General features: G+C 40.7%; 1 protein-coding gene across 1 annotated transcript in view; it reads left to right on the top strand.

The window, feature by feature from the left end:
• Positions 1-20,837, top strand: part of LOC128733204 (uncharacterized) — a 119,313-nt gene that overhangs the window by 16,851 nt on the left and 81,625 nt on the right. Inside the window, exon 3 of the mRNA XM_053826899.1 lies at positions 4,316-4,375. Coding sequence (XP_053682874.1) covers positions 4,316-4,375 — 60 coding nt within the window. The remainder of the gene's footprint in view (positions 1-4,315; positions 4,376-20,837) is intronic.

Here is a 20,837-nt window from a genome sequence, read left to right as displayed (position 1 = left end):
CTTGGTGAGTCTATTCAGGATTACTCTCTCTACCAGCTTGCCCACCGTATCCAGTGGGCATATAGGCCTATACGCTGAGGAATCACCGGGGGGTTTACCCGGCTTCGGCAGCAACACCAGCTTCTGGCGCTTCCTGGAATCAGGAAAGTTACCTTCGTCAACGCATTTCTGCAGTGTGGTCCTAAACATATCTGGATTCTTCATGATTGCTACTTTCAAAGCCAGGTTCGGAATTCCGTCTGGACCTCTACGTCTTCGAGCTTCCTCTACGTGCTCTGTCTCCTCGCCATACGGTGGGCTTGGCCAGGGTGTTATTTCATGTTGCGGAAACAACCCGTCGATAATGGATTTCATCTTCTCCGGACACCTTTCAGGTGGTACGAAAGGACCTTTAATTTTTGACATGCCAACTCTGTAAGCGTCTCCCCAAGGATTCGCGTTGACGCTACGACAAAGTTCCTCAAAGCAAGATTTCTTGCTGAGCTTAATTGTTTTGTTAAGTGCGGTTCTTGCTATCCTGTGCACTAGTATTCTTTCTTCTCTATCGGCATCGTTGCGAGCCCGCTGACTTCTCCTTCTGGCACGAAGGCAATTTGCCCGTAGTTCGGCGATCGTCGTGTTCCACCAGTAGACTGGGCGGCGACCGTTCTTCGGTCTCTCTATCCTCGGCATAGTGGCATCGCACGCTCGTGTTAATACTGCTGTCAACCCTTTCGTACTTAGGTTCGAAGGAATGCTTTGAAACCTGAGCGCTTCAACAAATACAGCCTTGTTGAAGCACGCCGTTTTCCACCTCCGCTCGCTTATCTGTCCCCCATATGATTCCTTCTGCGTCCCGTTTCCAATGCGGTACCGAATCGCTTGGTGGTCACTGTGGGTATATTCCTCGCACACTCTCCAGTTCGTAATCCTTGCCGCACCAGGGCTGCAGAAGGTGACATCGATGATGGACTCCCGGTCTTCCCTACGGTATGTGCTAGTAGTGCCTTCGTTTGCTATAGCTACATTTAGCTTTGCTAGGGCCTCTAGCAGACTGCGACCCCTTGGATTGGTGAGGCGGCTTCCCCACTCAGCTGCCAGGCGTTAAAGTCACCGGCGATAACAACTGGTCTCCGATCGACCAGCGCCTCCGTTAGCTGATCCAGCATCTGGTTAAACCGCTTTATTGTCTATCGTGGAGGCGCGTAGCAACTACAGATAAAAACACCGTTAATTCTAACGATCACGAAGCCTTCTTCTGCAGAATAGACTACTTCTTGTAGAGGATATCTTCCCACCGTCCAAATTGCCGCCGTTTTCGCCTTGTCCGCTGATAATAGCTATATCACTCAGTGCTTCCACCATGGACTGCAAGAGCAGTTGTTGTGCTGTATCGCAGTGATTCAGGTTTATTTGCGTCACCTACACTATGATCTAGCAGCCGCCGCCTGTTTAGAGGCCGGACATCTCGGGCCTCCTGTCACGTGTTTATTGCCATCTTCATTTGGACAGATCGGGCATTTCGGTGGCTTCCTACAGTCATGAGCTTTATGACCATCTTCACCGCACCTTCTGCATAATTTGCTTCTATCAGGTCCTTTGCAATTTATTGCAATGTGGCCGAACTCTAGGCACCTAAAGCATACTTCCGGCTGCTTTGAGATACTCAACGGACATACCGACCAGCCCACTTTGATTTTTCCAGTCTTCAGTGCCTTGTTGGCTGCTTCAATAGGAAGTTTTATCGTAGCTACTGGCGTTCCATGAGGTCCCTTTCTCATGCGGATGGTCATTTGGACATTCCCCAACTCGCATTGCTCCTTCAAGGCTAGTCTGGTTTCTTCCTCCGATGTAACCTCGTCCAAATCCTTGCACTGGAAAGTCGCTTCCGGACACAGAGCTCTCACTTCCACCGCGTCACCCATGGCTCTCTCAGTTAGCTCTTTGTAAGAAGAGCTACTAACTTGCGGGCAGGGATGGTTCGATCACTTTAACTGAATTTTGATTCATTAGAGAGTACCGCCTCAGCCGAGCCAAATTTGACAAAGTGATGCATGAGACATTTGTAAAACTGGTTATTATCTATAATTTTGCTGAATAAAATTTTGCTGTATCTTTTGTAGTTACAGCGCAACAATGCTAGTAACTCTTTAGTGACTAAATGAACGTTCATTTAGTTAGTAAAGAGGTACTAGCATTGTAGAACCGTAACTACAAAAGATACAGTAAAACTTTGTACAGCAAAATTGTAGATAATAACTAGTTCTACAAATGTCCAATACCTCATTTCAACAAATTTTGCTCGGCTGAGACGGTACTGTCAAATGAATCAAAATCGAGTCAAAGTGATCGAACCATCCTTGCTTGCGGGTCCTTTTTCAGCTCGAGGATCATCTCGCCATCTCGGCTGCGTCTAATTTTTTGCACATTTGCACCTAGCTGCTTGAGTTCCGGCTTTGTCCGCATGGCACGCAGAACCTCTTCGTACGACTCACTGTTTGCTTTCACTATTAGCGCTTCGCCTTTATTCCTTCCCTTAATGAACTTACGTTGACCGGGTCTACTTCTGTTTGTTTTTTCGTTTGCTTTGTTTCCGACGACTTGCCACGGAGCGTGGCTGTCTTTTTCGGTGACCTCTTCGGTAGTCAGCTGTCTGCTAATGCCTGGCGTATCCTTAGGTTTCTTGGAGCCTTCTGGTCTTGCGTCTCCTGGCGAAGGTTTTGGCCTCTTCGGCGTGGAGAGAGACCCGGATTCTGTCCCCTGGAGATTTCCTTTCGCGTTTCCTTCCACTACAGCCCGGTTCGGTATCTGTGGTGCTTCATTGGCGTTTGCCAACGCTTTTTCAGCCGTTTCCAGTTTCGTTCGCAGGCTCTGCTGTTCCTTATAGACAGCGTGAATAGCGGATTTTAATCTTATCGCCAGCTGCTTGATCTCCTTGTTTACGTAGTGTTTGTCCTTAACAAAGCCGTAGAGTTCTTCGGCAGCTTTCTTGACCTCCTCTAGCTTCGATCTGCCGTACGGTAGTCCTTGTTGCACGGCCTGCAGATTGATTTTACCAGTGGCCAGTACATGTTGTTCTCCTTGGGGATTCTCGCTCCTTTGGGCGTTTGCCATAGCAACCTCGGTTCGAGTTGGCGAACGCTGTAATTTCGCACTTCGGGCGAACGGGTCTTCCTCTCCTTTTTATCCTACTTGTTGTTGTATATGTGGATCTATCTCCATGCTGTTGGGTCCCAACTCTAGGCCGCTATCTCCGCTCGTACTTGAGTAGTCGCCTTTACGATCCCATGGTGATCTATGCAAGCAGGGAGGCCATGGCTAGGGTCACTCCCCTCTATCCTTCATGGGAATAGGGACGTCAACATCCGATCAGCGTTAGTCAGGAATATATCATCTGAGCCTACACCACCGCACTTGGACGTGAGTGACGAGCTTTGAACGTACCTAAAGGCCAGCCACGGTTTTAGTGGGACGGATGGCAGCTGTACCATTAGCCTACTCGCCGTTTCGGGAAGGTAGTAGAATAGCACATCTGTCAGCCCTATAGCGTCTAATCCGATCGTTTTCCTGCCTTTCCAGTATACCATAATTAGGATCTTCCTGGAACCGATTCTAACGTGCCCTCGGCACTCCTGACCTGGCTTTTAGGTTTAAAGTGCTGAGCTCTAACAGGACACTACGACGTCTGCAGCTGGTTTATGGGACTTGAGCTATGCTTGCGTCTTTACACCACTGCACTACGTCACCCGTAGGCACTATGTGCCCCCCTCTTCCTGTTAGCACACAACCGAGGGTGCAACCAAAGACTGGTATTTGGTCGACCCTAGGCCCGATTGCGTCCCAGCCGGCCCCACGTGGAGGTAGGGATAAGAGTTCCCGCTCCCATTGAATGGCTATATAGGGTCTTACAAAACCAAACTGGTTGCTTTGGGCTATTAATGTGTGTATGAGCCATTTTTACAGACAATTTCAATTAGACGCGATTTCATGGATAAAACCAGTGTTTCCAAGATTTCTTGCGAGATCTCCTCCCAGTACTCACGAATCTAACTTATGAGAAAGTCAATTTTTTAGTGTGTATGTAATTGGATATACGGAGAGCACATGGAAATAATTCAAATTGCTTTTGTTTAATGCATACACTGAGGTTAAGATGCATTATAATATTTTTCTGTTCAGCTACAAACAAACAAAGAAAAAATATCTGTAGTATTGTGGCACACCAAAAACAAAATCTTTGAAATCTTTTGAATTTTCTCGAGCAACTTCTCAATCAAGCATTATAACACTATTTAACTATAGGCATTTTATTTTATTTCATTTCTGAACTCGACAGCCAGCTCTAAGGTGGATCACTTCTTTTCCAAATCAACGGAGGATGATAAATTTATTGAAGGTGATCATGATAATCCTATCCTATCATTTATTTCTGTTTCCTCCTGCTACGATTTAGAAACTTTTTTTTAGACCAGTAAATTGTAATTTTGTTGCTTGACATTATTCCTTGTTTTCCCTGCACTGAGAATGCTTGACTAGGTCAAATGTAAGAAGAAAAAAACCCTAAAAATTTTAAGACAGATTTATATGGTTCATTTCCTCTCACAATACTGGTACAGAAATATCTCAATATACAGCAATTTTATTTTTATTTACGTTACGTTGTATCGAAGATATATTATATCGAAACAAAAACGAAAAAAAAGTGACAAAAGTGTCCATGGCATTTTGGTTCCAGAAAAGCTAAATTTTCGTAAAAGAAAAGCATTTTAATAATTGATGCAAGGTACCCCGGGGCAAGTGGGAATAAGGGGTAAGTGGGAACGGAGCTCATAACTCTCTTCAACCTTATTTTCTCCAACCGAACCTTTCTAGAAATGAAAGATACAACTCAAACGCATGTATTAAAATTATAGATTATTTATAACAGGCATTCCAAACATCAAAATTGGATTTTAAATTTGAGCGTTATTTTCAATTTGCGTTGTAAGTTTGACGCACCTTTCTATAAATGATATTTTGGCCACAGGCTTTACAAAAAAGTACATGTTTTTCTGACAGTAGGTAAACATAATGAGTGTATTAACAAATTACACCTGAAAACTAGTTGTTTAATTTGACAAACGGCATTAAAAAAAATTGGGTTGAAATAAGGTCGGCACTTCAAAGCACCCGGGGCAAGTGGGACCTATTAAAAATTAAGTGTTTCAGCACAAAACTTCCTGTCCTAATAGATTTTTTAGATGAACTACCGAACATTTTCAGTTCAATTACATAATATTTATACCAGTAAAGCTTTAAAATAAAACCGAAGAGGACTAAACCAAGGGGCCCCAAAAAAGAAGCCCATACGCACAGCTTGTGAGGGAGCAAACAGTTTGGTCACATTTTGGTTAAACCTGAACGATGTTAATTGAATTTAGAAAGGCAAATTTGATATAATTAAGCAAATCTGCAACTGGAATTGAAATAATAAAGTGTTGTGGTTATTATAGCGTAACTATCTCTTATGAGCTCTACCGAATTGGGCATGGTAGAACAAACAGATCATAATCGTATTTTCGAGCTATTAAACAATGGTTAATCCTAAATTACGTCTCGCAAGAATTGGATACAATGACATATTCATCTACATTTCATTACCATAATGCTTTACAGCGTAATTGCTCACGATCTGTATTTTATATAAATTAGAAAGTCGCCCCTTGTGCTCTGATTTTGTTACGCTATTTTTGAATGAATCTTTCGTACAAATATTGCTTTGATTGCTTCTTGCAAAACTTTAACATTGCTGTATATTAACTTTAACATTTACTATTATTTTATGCTTTTAAATCAAATTTGAATATAGGTCCCACTTGCCCCGGTAAGTGGGGCAAGTGGGGCCTATCGCCATAGTTTTGAAAATTCTCCTCCAGATTCATTTAATGTAAATTGATGGGCCTTTTTCGTAATTAATCCTTCGAAGTGATACCACTGAAGAGTTTCAGTGCTGAAAGAATTTTGAAATAATCATAGGTATAGAAAACACAGTGGAATAAACCCAAACTATGCATTTTTTAGGTCCCACTTGCCCCGGTGTACCTTATCCCCTTTTGGCAGCTAACTGGCACCTTTATCTCATTTGCTTTGCGTTGACAAGAGCTAACATCACTTCGGGCTCAGGGGTAGTGAGCCTCACTGACAGCCGAAGAGCTAATTTGTGTGAAGAGTAGTGATAATATGATATCATCCCGTTTACGCTAACGCTAACATGTTGGCATCGAAAACCTGGTTGCCTGCCAGCTACTTGTCTTTTGATCCTACCGGTCTGAATAGCGTTTTGTACATCGTCATCTTTGTGTGGCGGCGTATGCCCTTTGATCGAAGCGTCTTGCGTAGGGAAAAGTAGGCTCGAGGCTCGAGGAGGCTCCAGCTTGAATGCGTCGTTGGATCTCCTTACTCGTATTATTGTCGACGGTGACCACCCAAGCGACAATGTAGGTTTTATTGTACTTTCATGGCCAATTTTGGTCTTAAATACAATCATAAGAGTGTAATAAAACCCAAATTGTTACTTGGGCAGGGATCCCAAATATACGAACTCATCAACCACTTCCATTTCATCGCCGTCAATAGTCATTGTCCGTGGAAGGCAAAAATTCTGCGCGATTCGAAAGGACTCGAGAGTGTCCCTGAAACGCGCACGTAGCACAACACTCGCTCCAGGGTGACTTTGATCAGCCGCGTCAGTTTGTCCGGAAAACCGTACTCGTGCATAATCTGCCATAGCTGTTCGCGTTTAACTGTATCGTATGCTCCTCTGACACCACCCAGTTAGCTTCGATGTACGATACTGGTATAACAAGCCAGTCCTTGTATGTTCGAATCTCGGCTAGGCAGTACTGCTAGATAGAGTCAGTAGGATTGTTGCACTAGTCGCGTAGCTGTCCTGTACTCTAACAGCCGGCTGCGAAGTCTGTCGATAAAGACAAGGGCAATGTCTAAAGACGGTTATGTCCCAGGCTGTGCTGTGCTATGCTGCTCTGAAATCCACGAAAATATGATGCGTGGGCGCGTTGTATTCTCGACATTTCTGGAGGATTTATCGAAGAGTAAAATTTTGATCCGTAGTAGCACGGACCCCAAAAAAGTCCGCCTGATACTGCCCTACAAATTATCTTGCTATTGGGGATAGACAACAAAATCTGGAAGAGCACCTTGCAGGCGGCATTGACCAACGTGATGCTGCAGTGATTACAGCAATCTGGCCGGTCGCCTTTTTTGTAGATGGGATAGAATTTGGTTTTTCCTGTTCGCCGCCTCCATATATTGTGAGTTTCATTGAAAATTATCCACCGCGCAACTCAAAAATGAAATGCTCTTTCATAGTTGCCGGGTCGATTTTGATATTATTGGAAGAAATTACACAGATATCATAAAGTTTTAATTACTTTTGACGAACGAGTTAGGTGAACAACATGCCTGTTTACAGCATTCTGGCAACAGTTCTAGCGCGGTGTTTGCTTCAAGCGCGGTGTTTCCTTTAGACCGCGTTAACTTTGGGCAAAGCACCCAATATCGTTTCTCGTTAGTTCTCCTACTGTGTTACATTTTCTTTGACTGCAACATTCTCCTCTATTAAGTTCTTAGTTAGAACCTTTCGAAAAGTTACACGAAACCTCTAAATAAATGTAAATAAATAGTCCGAATGCAAAAATGTCTTGCATTTGCATTTAAAATTTTTTTTAAAACTATCGAATTTTTTCGATTCAGAAGCACTGTATGCCGGAATGGTATAAATTAGAATAAACATGAGGTACGTGTTGCTTCCTTTGGTTTGCATCGTGAGTTATCTATTGTCCTGATAATAATCTATATCTATTCACATGTGAATGCAGTTGCGAATCCGCGCAATCAGTATCCATCTAATGCTGACAGCTGCTGATTTTTCTCGTGTATTCCTACATCCGTTTGCAAATGAACTCATGTTACTGTGATGAATACGATTTGTCTGTGCATCGTTATTCGGATGCATTTCCAATCCTGCAGCGATAGACTTGTTACTCGTTAAGTATAGCGCATGCATAGCGATACAGGAAATGAAACATGGATGTGTCACGCCTAATTCAATGTAGTTGAAAATTATGATGTATTAAACTTTTTGAAACAACGATTCCTGTGCTTGGTATATAGGTATGTTGGTGGTTATGTTAAGTGCAAATGTACATACATACCACAGAACCAGTTATGGTTTTAATGCGAATGCAGTTGTTTGCGGGTTTGTGCTTGCTAGCTTAATGGGTACATTTCGAATATTGTGAGAGAAGAAATAGTATATGAACCAGTGAATAAAATTCATTTTTGTTTCAAATATGAATAACAAAGTTGATAATTGTGTTTAAAAGTCGGAGATATAATTACGGGGTTTTAATTTTTTTTTTCAATGACATGAGTTTGTGTGATTTTTAACGGGAAATTAGCAGTCATTAACTTTTCGTCGGAGAGCCCAATTTTGGAAACAGTTTTTGGGCCCAAAAGCGGGGTTCTGTTAGTAAAAATGTAAATACTGCTTTCTTCTTGTCAATCTGAACACAGCGAATATATTTTCATGAACAGAATTTTGATTTCAAACAAAAAAACTGCTTGTGAAATTGACAGAATCAATGATTGCTAATTTCACAATTTCAAATGAAATATAAAGATCTTAAGTTTGATTTACGGTCGTCATGTCGAGTGTACTTTGTGGAAATCATGAACTTTATTAGTTGATCTAAATTGTCTTTTTGATGAGTACAATAATTAAGAGTGAAACGAAAATTTTACAGCTGTTATATTTGTTTGTTAGCGCAGTAAACTAAATCAATACACGGCCTTGACTCAATTTATTTTTTGGGCTAATATATTTCTAATGCACTATAGTGGCATCATATTACGTACGAAATTAACCTTCATCAACATTTCAAATCGGTTGTTTGATGCACTATTTTTCAATTGAACCGATGGATGTATGAACTACCCCTATATTTTTGATATTTTGTAATGTATAATACAATATTTGATCCATTAGCTTATTTGTTTACTTAAGTGGCTTGCCGTCCTAAGACAAAGCCTGTTCAACAAGATTTCTCCAATTAATCCAGGCATGAGAGGCCATCCCCTTGACAAAGACCTCTGTGTGATTCAAATGAACACAATACACCTGAAATCCGAACACAGCACTGTGTAACATCCATCGTAGATTGAGTCAGTTCCTGGGGAAGCTTTTCTCGTCCATGATTTTCCATAGCTCTTTCCGGTCGATGGTATTATATGCGGCCTTGAAGTCAATGAAAAAATGGTGCGTGGGAACTCTGTTTTCACGGCCCTTTTGGAGGATCTGCCGCAGTGTAAATATTTGATCCGTTGTTGACCGACCTTCGGCCGTCTTGATAAGTCCCCACAAATCTGTTCGCAATTGGTGATAGTCGGTGGAAAATGATTTGGGACAGCACTTGATAGGCGGCATTGAGAACGTTGATCGAACGTCCAACTTGTCTCCCTTTTTATAGATCGGACAGATAACCCCATCTTTCTACTTCTCCGGTAGCTGCTCCGTATCCCAAATTCTAACAATTAGCTGGTGTATACAAACATTGTATCAAATATTGTACATTTTAATAAGCTCTGTTTCGCTGTCATCTTTCCCAGCTGACTTGTTGTTCTTTAGTTGGGCCTCCTTAACTTCGCCAATCGTTGGGGCTGGCACCTCTTCCCCGTTTGTTGCACCGTCAAAATCACCTTCCCAGCCGTCATAGTTCTCCGCCTAGGCGCCATTCAGGTACTCGTCGAAGTGTCGCTTTTAACTGTCGGTCACCTCACGATCGTCCACTGCCATTCTTATCCCGACACATTTCGCCTCATGGCAGAAAGTTTTCTTCTGTTTGTGTCTTTCCATGTGTGGAACTGCGCATTTTGGCCGCCCGCGCAGCGTTCTCCTCATCCATCAGCCTCCTACAATCATCGTCAAACCAATCGTTCCGCTGATTCCGTGCCACATGTCCGATGGAGCTCTCCGCTACACCGGTGATGGCTGTTCCAACAGTTCTCGAAGGGCTTCGTCCAACTCGTTCACTTCCAGCTGCGCAGCTTCGACCGAGTGCGCGTAATTTGCGGCGACGTCTAGCCGCGCGAGATCTAACCGAGGCTGGCGTCGGTACCGAATGTTGTTCACAACGGAGAGTGTTAGGCGCATCTTAACCATCACTAGGTAGCCAACATTAGCGCTTCGATAGAATCTGACGTCGTTAATGTCTGAGAAGTGCCGACCGTCGATCAAAACGTGGTTGATCTATGATTCTGGCTGATTTGGTGACCTCTAGGTGTACTTGTGTAGGATTCTGTGTTGGAAGAAGGTACTACATACGGCCATGTTCTTGGAGGCGGCAAAGTCGGTAAATCTCGGTAAATCGGTAAGGCTCATTTCATTGGTCAGTTGATGTGCGCTGAATCCTCCAATCACCGGTTTGTATCCCCCCTACTGGCCGACCTGAGTATTGGAATCCTCGATTACGATCTTGTTGACACAGCAGGGCAGCGCACCAACACAACAATGTGCAACATGGCGATGAGCATACCTGCTTCTGCTGTGCCGTCTTGTTTATATCGTGTCAGTCCGGTGGATGAAATAAAAACAAACCGAGTAAAGCGTAAATTTAGAACGAGAATTTGCCATCGCAAAGTTCAGTGAATTAAGTAAAATTATAAGAAGCTAAAACTACACTACGTTTTCGTAGTATTAGTAGTATTAGTAGTAGTATCGTAGTGATTAATTCGGAAATTGCAGAGTACGCGTAAATAATGAGTACCGGTGGATTATAGGAGAAATTATTGTGATTTATCGTTATTTAAAGTTGTTCTGCATCGAAAAATCCATCTCTACGTAACTGCTGTTTGGCTAACCAGAAAATAGAAATAATAATTAATTAGTTAATCGATTGAATGAAAGTCGTAAGTAATTATTTAGTTAAGTGATTATTCAGGCTAATTAGTGCTAAATTTAAACAGATTTAGAAGGAGTAAAATTTAGAAGGAGTCAAAAGCACATTAATCGCGAGGCAGAAGAAAGGTGCCGGAAAAGATTATAGCGTGCAAGAGGGAAAAGTGGACTACCTTTTGTAAGTTTATTTGAAAATGTAAACAACTGAATATTTGCGAATTAAAACCTAATAATTACAGTTTGAGCTGTCACAAAATAAGTGCTGCTTCAGAAATTTACTACTTCATCCGAACAGATCTTGATATCATATTTTGGGCAGCGGTCGTATTCATTCTCCAGCGGTGCTTGCAGCTCTTCAATACGTCAGAGAGCACTCGAGTGCTCCCTTGGAAGTTGAGAGATCGGTAGTTCTACGTCTCGACTTTCCAATTCATAGTCCTTTTTCGTCGCGTGGGTCTATTCCGATTGCTCCAGTCCGAATTTTCTTGTTCTTCGCTCAGTGCTTTAGTTTTTTTTCGTGGTGTTGGCTTGCAAAGCCTGCTTAACTAACCCCCTGTTTCACCGGAGGGCCAACGAAGCTCAAGAGGGCCCTTCTTCTCTGTCGACATACGACTTTGGCTTCCACCGAGTTGGTAACCGGATCTCCACCAAGATTGCTCGTATCCCGGCGGGTACGACGAGGATGTAGGAATAGGAGTTACTGAATAAGACGCTGTATACCACTAATAATAGACCATACATTTTATGCCTGTAGGTGTACAAATTTTCACATTAATCTTAAAGGGGTTTCTCTAGAAAAATTCTAGAAAAATAGATTTTTTAAACTTCCCAACTGTATATTACCCCTTAAAACTAACGTTGTGATTAATTCTCCATATAAATGGTGCTTTGTTCTGTTGAAGACAAAGCAGCAACTTTTCATTTATCAGATTTGTTGATTTGATATTCAACCAATCTGGCAAATAATTAAGTTACAGTGACCCGAAAAAAAAGATATCAGAGTGAACTTGTTAGTCATCTTACTACATCTCAATATTTTTGCATAAGCACGACTGATGCCCGGCGTGAATTGACATGTATATAGTTTAAAAATATTTTTTTCATAACTCATAACTGTTGCTCATACCATTATTACACATTGTTATTTTAGTTAAGGTTGGATGCTGGAATAGGATTATATGTGAAATACTATAAAGCCATATACGAAACTTACTTATTTAATTATGCTGGAGTTCGCTGTCGGTTATTGGATAGCGTTATTCTATCCTTTTTTGCTCGTATGTCTACTGTTGGTACTTTCGAATCCCTTATGTAACCTAACCTAGTTTTAACTGGAGCTTAGTATTATGAAAAGCAGGCATCCACTGGCCTTGTTTTTGTTAAAATCGTCTATGGGAGCACTATTCATGCGAGGCAGTGAAACTAGTCTCTGCCTTGGCGGATACCAGAGAACGCGGTTGATTTTAACAACCGCTTGTAAAATATTCTGCAATCCCCGATCAACAAAACATATTTATACCATTTATATTATGCTGGTAGTCAATCAGTGACTGAAGTAATTGAATATTTTAAATTCAATGCCAGCATTTGGCCAAAACGAGTTAAATTAATGGCGACGTAGATATTCATGGTTTTCTTGTCACCGTTCGAAGAAAATTTTATACAATTTATTCTCATCACAGGGCTTGCTCAAGAATGCTCTGCTAAAACGATGGTTGTCATCCGTGTGTCATCTAATTGAACGTACAGCTACATTAACGTTACTTCATTGAAATTGTTCCATTTAGGAACGCTTCACACTTCGTTTTAATTATGCAAACGTTAGTGATTCGAATGGTTGGGAGCTCCTTTTTCACAGCCTGGAATAAAGAACGAAAATGCAGACAAAAGCCGGGTATGTGATGTGCACGATTATTTGCGTTGGCGGTCATACGGTTCTTCCACCTTTAAAAGTTTATTATTTGGGACCAGCAAGTTTAGAAATTTATCAAAAAGTACAATTTTTGCCCAAAAGTATACAAATATACATCTTCTGTGAGTATACAAGAGTTAGTTAAATGCCAATAAGGTGAATCGAATGAACCTCGCGCAACATGTGAAAAACGCCTATGTGAAAATGATAGATTCTTTTCGTGTTTCCTCTCTTACGTTTATTACGGTGACATAAATACATTCCAATCCATTTTAACCAATAGCTAGCTAATAACGTCAGAACCCGTTTCATTGAAAATTAGTCCGTTCAAGTGCCTTGGCATCACCGTAAAAAGCAGAAGAGAGAAGACGCTAAGAGAACCTCTCATTTGCGAATAAGCCCTATTGCTACGTCGGAGAATCCACCGTTGTCGCCACCGGGACGGTCGTCTCCATTCGACTCGGTCTTGGGCCACTCGTCTCCAATTACCCAGGTGTCTCAGAAGTCGTAGATTACTTTCGACCTGATCCAGTCATCTTGCACGTTGAGCCCCCCCGTTCATGGTGCCGGTGAGGCTACAAGCAAACCATTTCCATCGCACTGCGGGTCGGCATCCTCATGATGTTTCCACCCCACCGCACCGAAGCCTACTGTCTCTCAAAAGTTTTGTACAATGTCAACTTCGCATAGCGGCATATGCTTCTTGATCGTAGCATTTTGAGAAAAGCAAAGCAGGCCCGATTTCCTCCTTGAATGCGTCGTTGGATCTCCTTACTAGTGTTGCTGGCCGCGGTCACCAGCGAACGTAAATACATGAACTCATCTACCATTTCTAGTTTGCGATCGTCAATAGCTACCGTCCGAGGAAAGCGCGCTTTTGTCTCCAATGAGCTCACTCCTTTCAAGTATTTGGTCTTCGATGTATTTATTTTTAGCCCAACTCTCCAAGACTCCACTATAAGTGGCTTTGATATCAAAGAAATCTTCGACGGCTAGCACCTTTAGTCAAAAACGTGCCTCTCGTTTCGATGCCCGCTCATTGGATGACCCCCTCATGAGTGATGTTCAACGACGTTTAAGCCGTCAGCTTGTCTCAAGCCTCTCTGCGCCTGTAAGCGACGCAATGACGGCGGCATAATACTGGTAATTATGCGATAGTTGCAGCAATCGAGCTGTAAATGGGACAAACCACTGCTTCCATATATTCTTGCGAAGGCTTCGCGTTCTCCCAAATCTTGGAAATAACTCAGTGTAGAGCCTTTGCCAGCGTTTCCCGGTCATGTTAATAAAGTTCTGCTGGTAGGTGGTCCTTACATTACTATCTTCCATAGGCACTTTTAGGTCATCTTCCGTTTCGCCTTCTTCTGTCCTTGGTCTTTAGTAGCAGCAAGTGTTGGACTAACATTCCTTCCTATCCCACCAGGACCCGCATTCGGACGTGGCTGGCGTCGGTATTGATCAGCATGCAGGGACCTGATAAGGATGCACAATGAGGCTGATGATGATGATGCTGTCTCAAGTATGCTTTTTTATTTTGCAATTTTCATCGGTCCTGGTCAATAACGGAATAGCAGCGGGAGGTATCCTATGCTTATGCTTATGCTTATCTTCCGTTTCGCCTTCTTCTGTAACTTCACCATTGAAGTGTTCATCGAAGAACTGCTTTCACCTGTCGACCACTTCGCGTTTGGTTGTGATCAGATTCCCTCCCTTTTCTCTACACATATCAGGTTTCATTGTGTGGCCCTTACGAGTCTAGTTCATCTTCTCTAGAAACTTGTGCATGTCATTAGCTCGGAATAGATGTTCTAATTCTTCACGGTATTTGTCCTCCTTCTGATGTTTTTTACTGCTCAGAATTATGATTAACTGGTTCCATGCTCGTCGATGTTTGGCCAAATTATCCCTAGTAGCATAGTTCAGATAATTTTTCCAAACTAGTTATTTTTCTCCACTGCTTATTGGCATTCTCCATCCAACCAATCATTGAGTATAATAACTTACTCGATGTAATCGACAACTCATAGATTTGTTGCACATGCAAGACATAATAGACAAGGCTCAGAAAGCAAGACTTATATAGTGCGAGAATTCATTTTAATGCTTATATTTTAACTATTTTGATGACAAATCGTTGCGGCCTTCAGGAATGGGCATGCGAAGGAGGGAAAGTGTAAATCATACCTGTAGCGGGTTCACAAGGGTGACCAGAGCTCTTTCAGAGTAACGTTCGCTCTGCCCACCGTGTTCGTAGACGAAGAGGGAACTCATCGGATTAAGATACGTTTACGTTTACGAAGATCCTTTTCCGAGATTTATTGCCCGAAACGATGACTGAACTGGTTAGCCGACACACCGGTCGAACGATGATAACTATCGATGACAATCCCGGGTGTTCCTGCTCGGTTCTACGAACAGATTACAACTCACCGAAGACGAAACTCCGAGGGGCGCAGACACGTGGCACTTCAACCGATTTTACGGTGACAGTATTGTGGGTTCCCTTCCGGCATGCTATGAGGTCGGGCACTCGCCGTGGACGAAACTCTACGTTGAACGCGTGCAAGAAAACCTACGTTGATCGTTGCACGAGGAATACTGACCTCTCGTGGACCGCGTGGCTACCGAATTATTCGACGCACATGGAATAGTCGGTTATTTGTCTAACACGTTCCCGACGGAAAACTACGGCAGGCTAACGACCTCTTTCTTCAATCGCGGGAACCGGTTACTGCTGAAGATATTCACTGGCTATCGGCGCACCAGGAAAATCGTGAAATGATGAATTTTCTTTACACCACGAGAACTACTTTTCACGTACAATGACGTATTATATGGCATGTTGTTTCTATCTTACGGAGCAGGCAACAACGCTCTTGCTTAGATGAAAGTCCTCGTTCAACTTCTTTCGCAGATCTCTTCGCTACTCTTTAGTACTTCTCAACTTTCCCTCCCTTCGCTAAACTCTCTCTCAGCCCGAAGCCCGAAAGAGGGATGGTTACTATCAAGGAGGTACAAATAAGCAAAAGAAGTTGCATTTTTCTTACTTTTAAACCGATTGCAGTTGCGCAAGTGGCTGAGAGATAAGAAAGCGGTGGCTTATGTGGGGTTGGTCAGGGAGGGAGGGGGGTGGCGAAGAGGTCTATGTGAAAAAAGCGTTATTTCTCTTTCGTTATAGGGATGTTCCTTGACTTAAAGGAATCGTCCTAGGGAAGCTGACCCAAATAAGTAAGAGGGGTTGAGTTTCTATTGCATTTAGACAGATGGCACCTGTGCAAGTGACTGGCAGACAAGAATATAGATAAAAAGCTTTATTTCGCTTCCATTTTAGGGATTGCATTTGAAACGAGAGCAGTTTTACAGGTGGCTGGACGACAAGAGTGGATTTCTGAAAGGGGGAATAGGGTGGTCAATACCGTGAGCCCCCGCTAATATGAACACTTCGTTTGAATTAGGCGAGTTCATTTTTAATCTGAATATTTAGTAACTCTATTCATTTTCACATACGAGCAAGTGTTACATCTTACCCAGCCGCGAGAAAAAAGGTTGTTTGTATTGCGATTCATACGCTGCACATAATCAATCGTCTGTATCTGTTATATTTCTTAACGCAATCACGCAATGAACATGATCTGATATGAGGTTTATCATAATCTGTTCATATCACGACCAAGCATTTGTCACTTACAAGTAGTCCATGTCCATGAATCTGAATCTGATCGCTCCTATGATCTTGATAGCTAGAAGTGATTTTTTCCATCCTTGGTTGTAGATGTATCGAATTAAAGCGTACACTTCAAAGTAACCTTATAATTCAAATTGGATATCTTTATACGAAATATACAGAAAGGTTCGTGGTAGCAACCTTAAGGAGAGTGACTGTACCTTTCGGTGTATACATTCGAAGTCCTACGCCAAGCCAGCGTTTGTGTGCTGAGGCACAGACCCTTCTAATTTTTTGTGAAATAGCTATTGTTATTACACTATTTTCTGTTGTATACTACTTGTATCCAATAATAATTTTTATCGTTATGGGTTTCTTTGTTGACAATCCAGAAAACAATTTCTAAAAATTGAATAAGCCAGCAAAACATGATAAAATCGAACTACAAAAGATTCCACCAAACTATTCTACTTTTAATGCAACACAACATGAATTCAACTAGAAAACCACTGTTTAAGTGAGTGACATTTTAAATCAATGTTGATCCACAACAGTGGGTTATTTACAATTGTGGAGTGACTGTAACAGGAATAATTACAGAATTAATGCTAGATGCAATTGAATGTACATAAAATAGGTATTCAGAGCTTTTGACGGAATTCAAGAAAAAAAATTTCCATTCATTAGACAGCCATCCAAAATGCAAAGTTTTTCATTACACGTAACCAATTGGTAGCGATATTCAAACGTTATACACTGTTTTTTGCATTACCAATAATTAATAAAATTCATAAGACGAATCAAACTATACCTGTTTATAGTACAAGGAGTCTAGCCAACTTGCTTAAAAATAATAATAATCCTAGTTCTTGAGAAAAAATAACAGATAAGAGATAATAGAAAAATCGATGTATCCTAGTTTTGTTGTTCTCGTAGAGTTATGGGTTTATGTTTTCACATCAAGCTGTAAATACGCTGTCGTGGTTGTAAAAATATTTGGTTAAATGTTGTAGAAACACGCAATTTTAGCAGAACGTCTGATGAAGCTAACTGATGCGGCAAAAGAGTAGTGTGTAATGTATGTATGCGGTAGATACAAGAAAATCAATTTTCGACTAGGACAATGATACTTTTGCACTGCAGCATAATTTTGATATTTTAATTACACAGTGACCAACTAACATACATGTATACAATACTAAAGGCTGATGGTTTGATATTCTGTACAGTTTAAAAATATAAGTATTTGAGTTATAATGTTAAAGGTTGTTGTGAGAAAATCCTTGAAATTTCATGTGTACAGAAATTGAACGTAATGTATAAAAGGTTTGAATTTTAGTTTTTATGGTTTTACAATTCGATCTACAAGAAATTTCGTTTAGTTTTGGCATAAACTTTGGCAAATTTTAAGTTTCATATAGCCTTACCGAAGATTTAATGTAAACTCATGAAAAACAAATTTTAAATCAACGATAAGTTACATTCAGCGTAGTTCAATTTCCGTAAACACAAGATTTCTCTAAATATCGCAAAGTTTTTGCTAATCTGCAGTAATTGTATGCAACTATAACTCAAAAGAGCATTATTAATAGTCAACCCAACAAACAGTAGCTTATTCAACCGTTGTATAGCCAATTACCGGGTAACAGGCGCTTAATAAGCTGTTATATAACAAAAATGTTTGTTGGGAAGGCCTTAATAAACAATATTTTTGGTAATAAAAAATTACTAGTTTATATGCTTTGATTCTGTAGTGTTATTTACTTTATTCCCATGCTTTATTCGTAGGTGCTATGAATTAATATTTTTGTTTCTATCCCCATCCCTGCTTTTCCGTAAACATCGAAGTTACGAAAGCTTGTTAACCGTTATGTGTTCGACAAAAAAAACACCTTTAAGTGCTCGACAAGGGTACCCGGGTACCCACAAATTGAAACGCTTGTAACTTTGGCAATTTTTGACCGATTCGGACACTTTTACCACCAAAAGATTCATGAACTTATCCACTTCCAGTGTGGTTATAACAGAGCCGGAAGTGGCTCATCTGGTTCCCGGAAATCCGGCAGTCCGAGGATGTGTTCCGGAATTAAAGCACATTTTATATTTTTGGATGTAATTATAGTAATATGGGTGTCCAAAGTTCTTCCAATTACTCCGACAGATCATTCTTCATTGTTTTAAGACAATACAATGATATATCCTTGGAATGGCCATTCTGTGACAAGTTCCCGTGGGACCTCCTGTGGCCATAAAACTGTTTGGTTTGCAACACTGGCAATATGGGTGTCTAAATTCATGAAATTACTCCAGAAGGTCATTTTTGATTATTTTGATTCTATCTGATGATTTTGCCACGGCATGGCCATTCCGGAACATATTCCCGTGGGGCTTCACAGTTGTCCAAAACCAAAAATATGTGCGCATTAGAGTTTTGAGTGGGAAAACTTGATTTTAGGTTTATGGAACCTTTGGGAGAGTTTCTTGAAATTAAAAGTTCTATCGTATGGTGAAATTCAAATTTTGAATAATCCCCCTAAAAGTGAAATAAAAAATTTATTTTTCTGCAGCTTCAATATAACACATTGATGAGTTCTGCAAAGTTTTAGAGCATATTATTACAAGAAATTTTACTGAAGACCGTAACCTTCTATCTCTTCAGCGAAGATAGAAAAGTCCTATTTCTTATATGTGAATCTTCAAAATCAGTTTTTCTATTTTAGCTCTTTTTGTAGTTGTTGTATGATTTTTTCATGTTCTATAAAGTTGTACAAATAGTAAAAATAAACAACTTTGCCGAATATAGTATACTTCTATCTTTGCTTATTTAGGAGCTGTAAAACTTTTGTTATAATAAATACCCTAATTTTGATCCCCAATTACGCGACTATGCGCAGACGGATACAAATGAAACTTCCTGACTTTTTGTAGTTTTTTATTTAGTTTCAGATTCATGTAATGTAATTTGTATCTGTTTGTGCATAGTTGAGTAATTCGGGGTCAGATTTAGGGTATTTATTATAACAAAAGTTTTACAGCTCCTAAATAAGCAAAGATAGAGGTATACTACATTCGGCAAAGTTGTTTATTTTTACTATTTGTACAACTTTATAGAACATGAAAAATCATACAACAACTACAAAAAGAGCTAAAATAGAAAAACTGATTTTGAAGATTCACATATAAGAAATAGGACTTTTCTATCTTCGCTGAAGAGATAGAAGGTTACGGTCTTCAGTAAAATTTCTTGTAATAATATGCTCTAAAACTTTGCAGAACTCATCAATGTGTTATATTGAAGCTGCAGAAAAATAAATTTTTTATTTCACTTTTAGGGGGATTATTCAAAATTTGGATTTCACCATACGATAGAACTTTTAATTTCAAGAAACTCTCCCAAAGGTTCCATAAACCTAAAATCAAGTTTTCCCACTCAAAACTCTAATGCGCACATATTTTTGGTTTTGGACAACTGTGAAGCCCCACGGGAATATGTTCCGGAATGGCCGTGCCGTGGCAAAATCATCAGATAGAATCAAAATAATCAAAAATGACCTTCTGGAGTAATTTCATGAATTTAGACACCCATATTGCCAGTGTTGCAAACCAAACAGTTTTATGGCCACAGGAGGTCCCACGGGAACTTGTCGCAGAATGGCCATTCCGAGGATATATCATTGTATTGTCTTAAAACAATGAAGAATGACCTGCCGGAGTAATTGGAAGAACTTTGGACACCCATATTACTATAATTACATCCAAAAATATAAAAAGTGCTTTAATTCCGGAACACATCCTCGGACTGCCGGATTTCCGGGAACCAGATGAACCACTTCCGGCTCTGTTATAACCACACTGGAAGTGGATAAGTTCCTGAATCTTTTGGTGGTAAAAGTGTCCGAATCGGTCAAAAATTGCCAAAGTTACAAGCGTTTCAATTTGTGGGTACCCGGGTACCCTTGTCGAGCACTTAAGGGGTAAAAAAATTCGAAGCCCCCCCATTCCACCCCCTTAAGTGCTACATGAAAACTTATTTTATGAAAAGTTGCAATTCAACTAGTTCTTAGATGTCACAGAGTTTCAGTATCCTTGATCAAAGAAAACTTTAGAATTTCGTACTTTGAAAGCTGAAAAGGTACCCGGGTACCCTGTCGAACACATAACGGTTAATATTTTTAATTGTTAATCAATTTACCCATAATATCATTTTGGGTGTGTAGAACATGGTAAATTTAGAATAATACGATTAGACACTAGAGTTTTGTCAATAGCGCAAAATGGCTTTAAAACGAATAAATTATGTATCGAAGCTTATGCATATTATGTATCAA

The sequence above is a fragment of the Sabethes cyaneus genome, chromosome 1, assembly GCF_943734655.1.
Source record: "Sabethes cyaneus chromosome 1, idSabCyanKW18_F2, whole genome shotgun sequence".
NCBI lineage: Eukaryota > Metazoa > Arthropoda > Insecta > Diptera > Culicidae > Sabethes > Sabethes cyaneus.
This window is presented reverse-complemented; position numbering and strand designations above follow the sequence as displayed.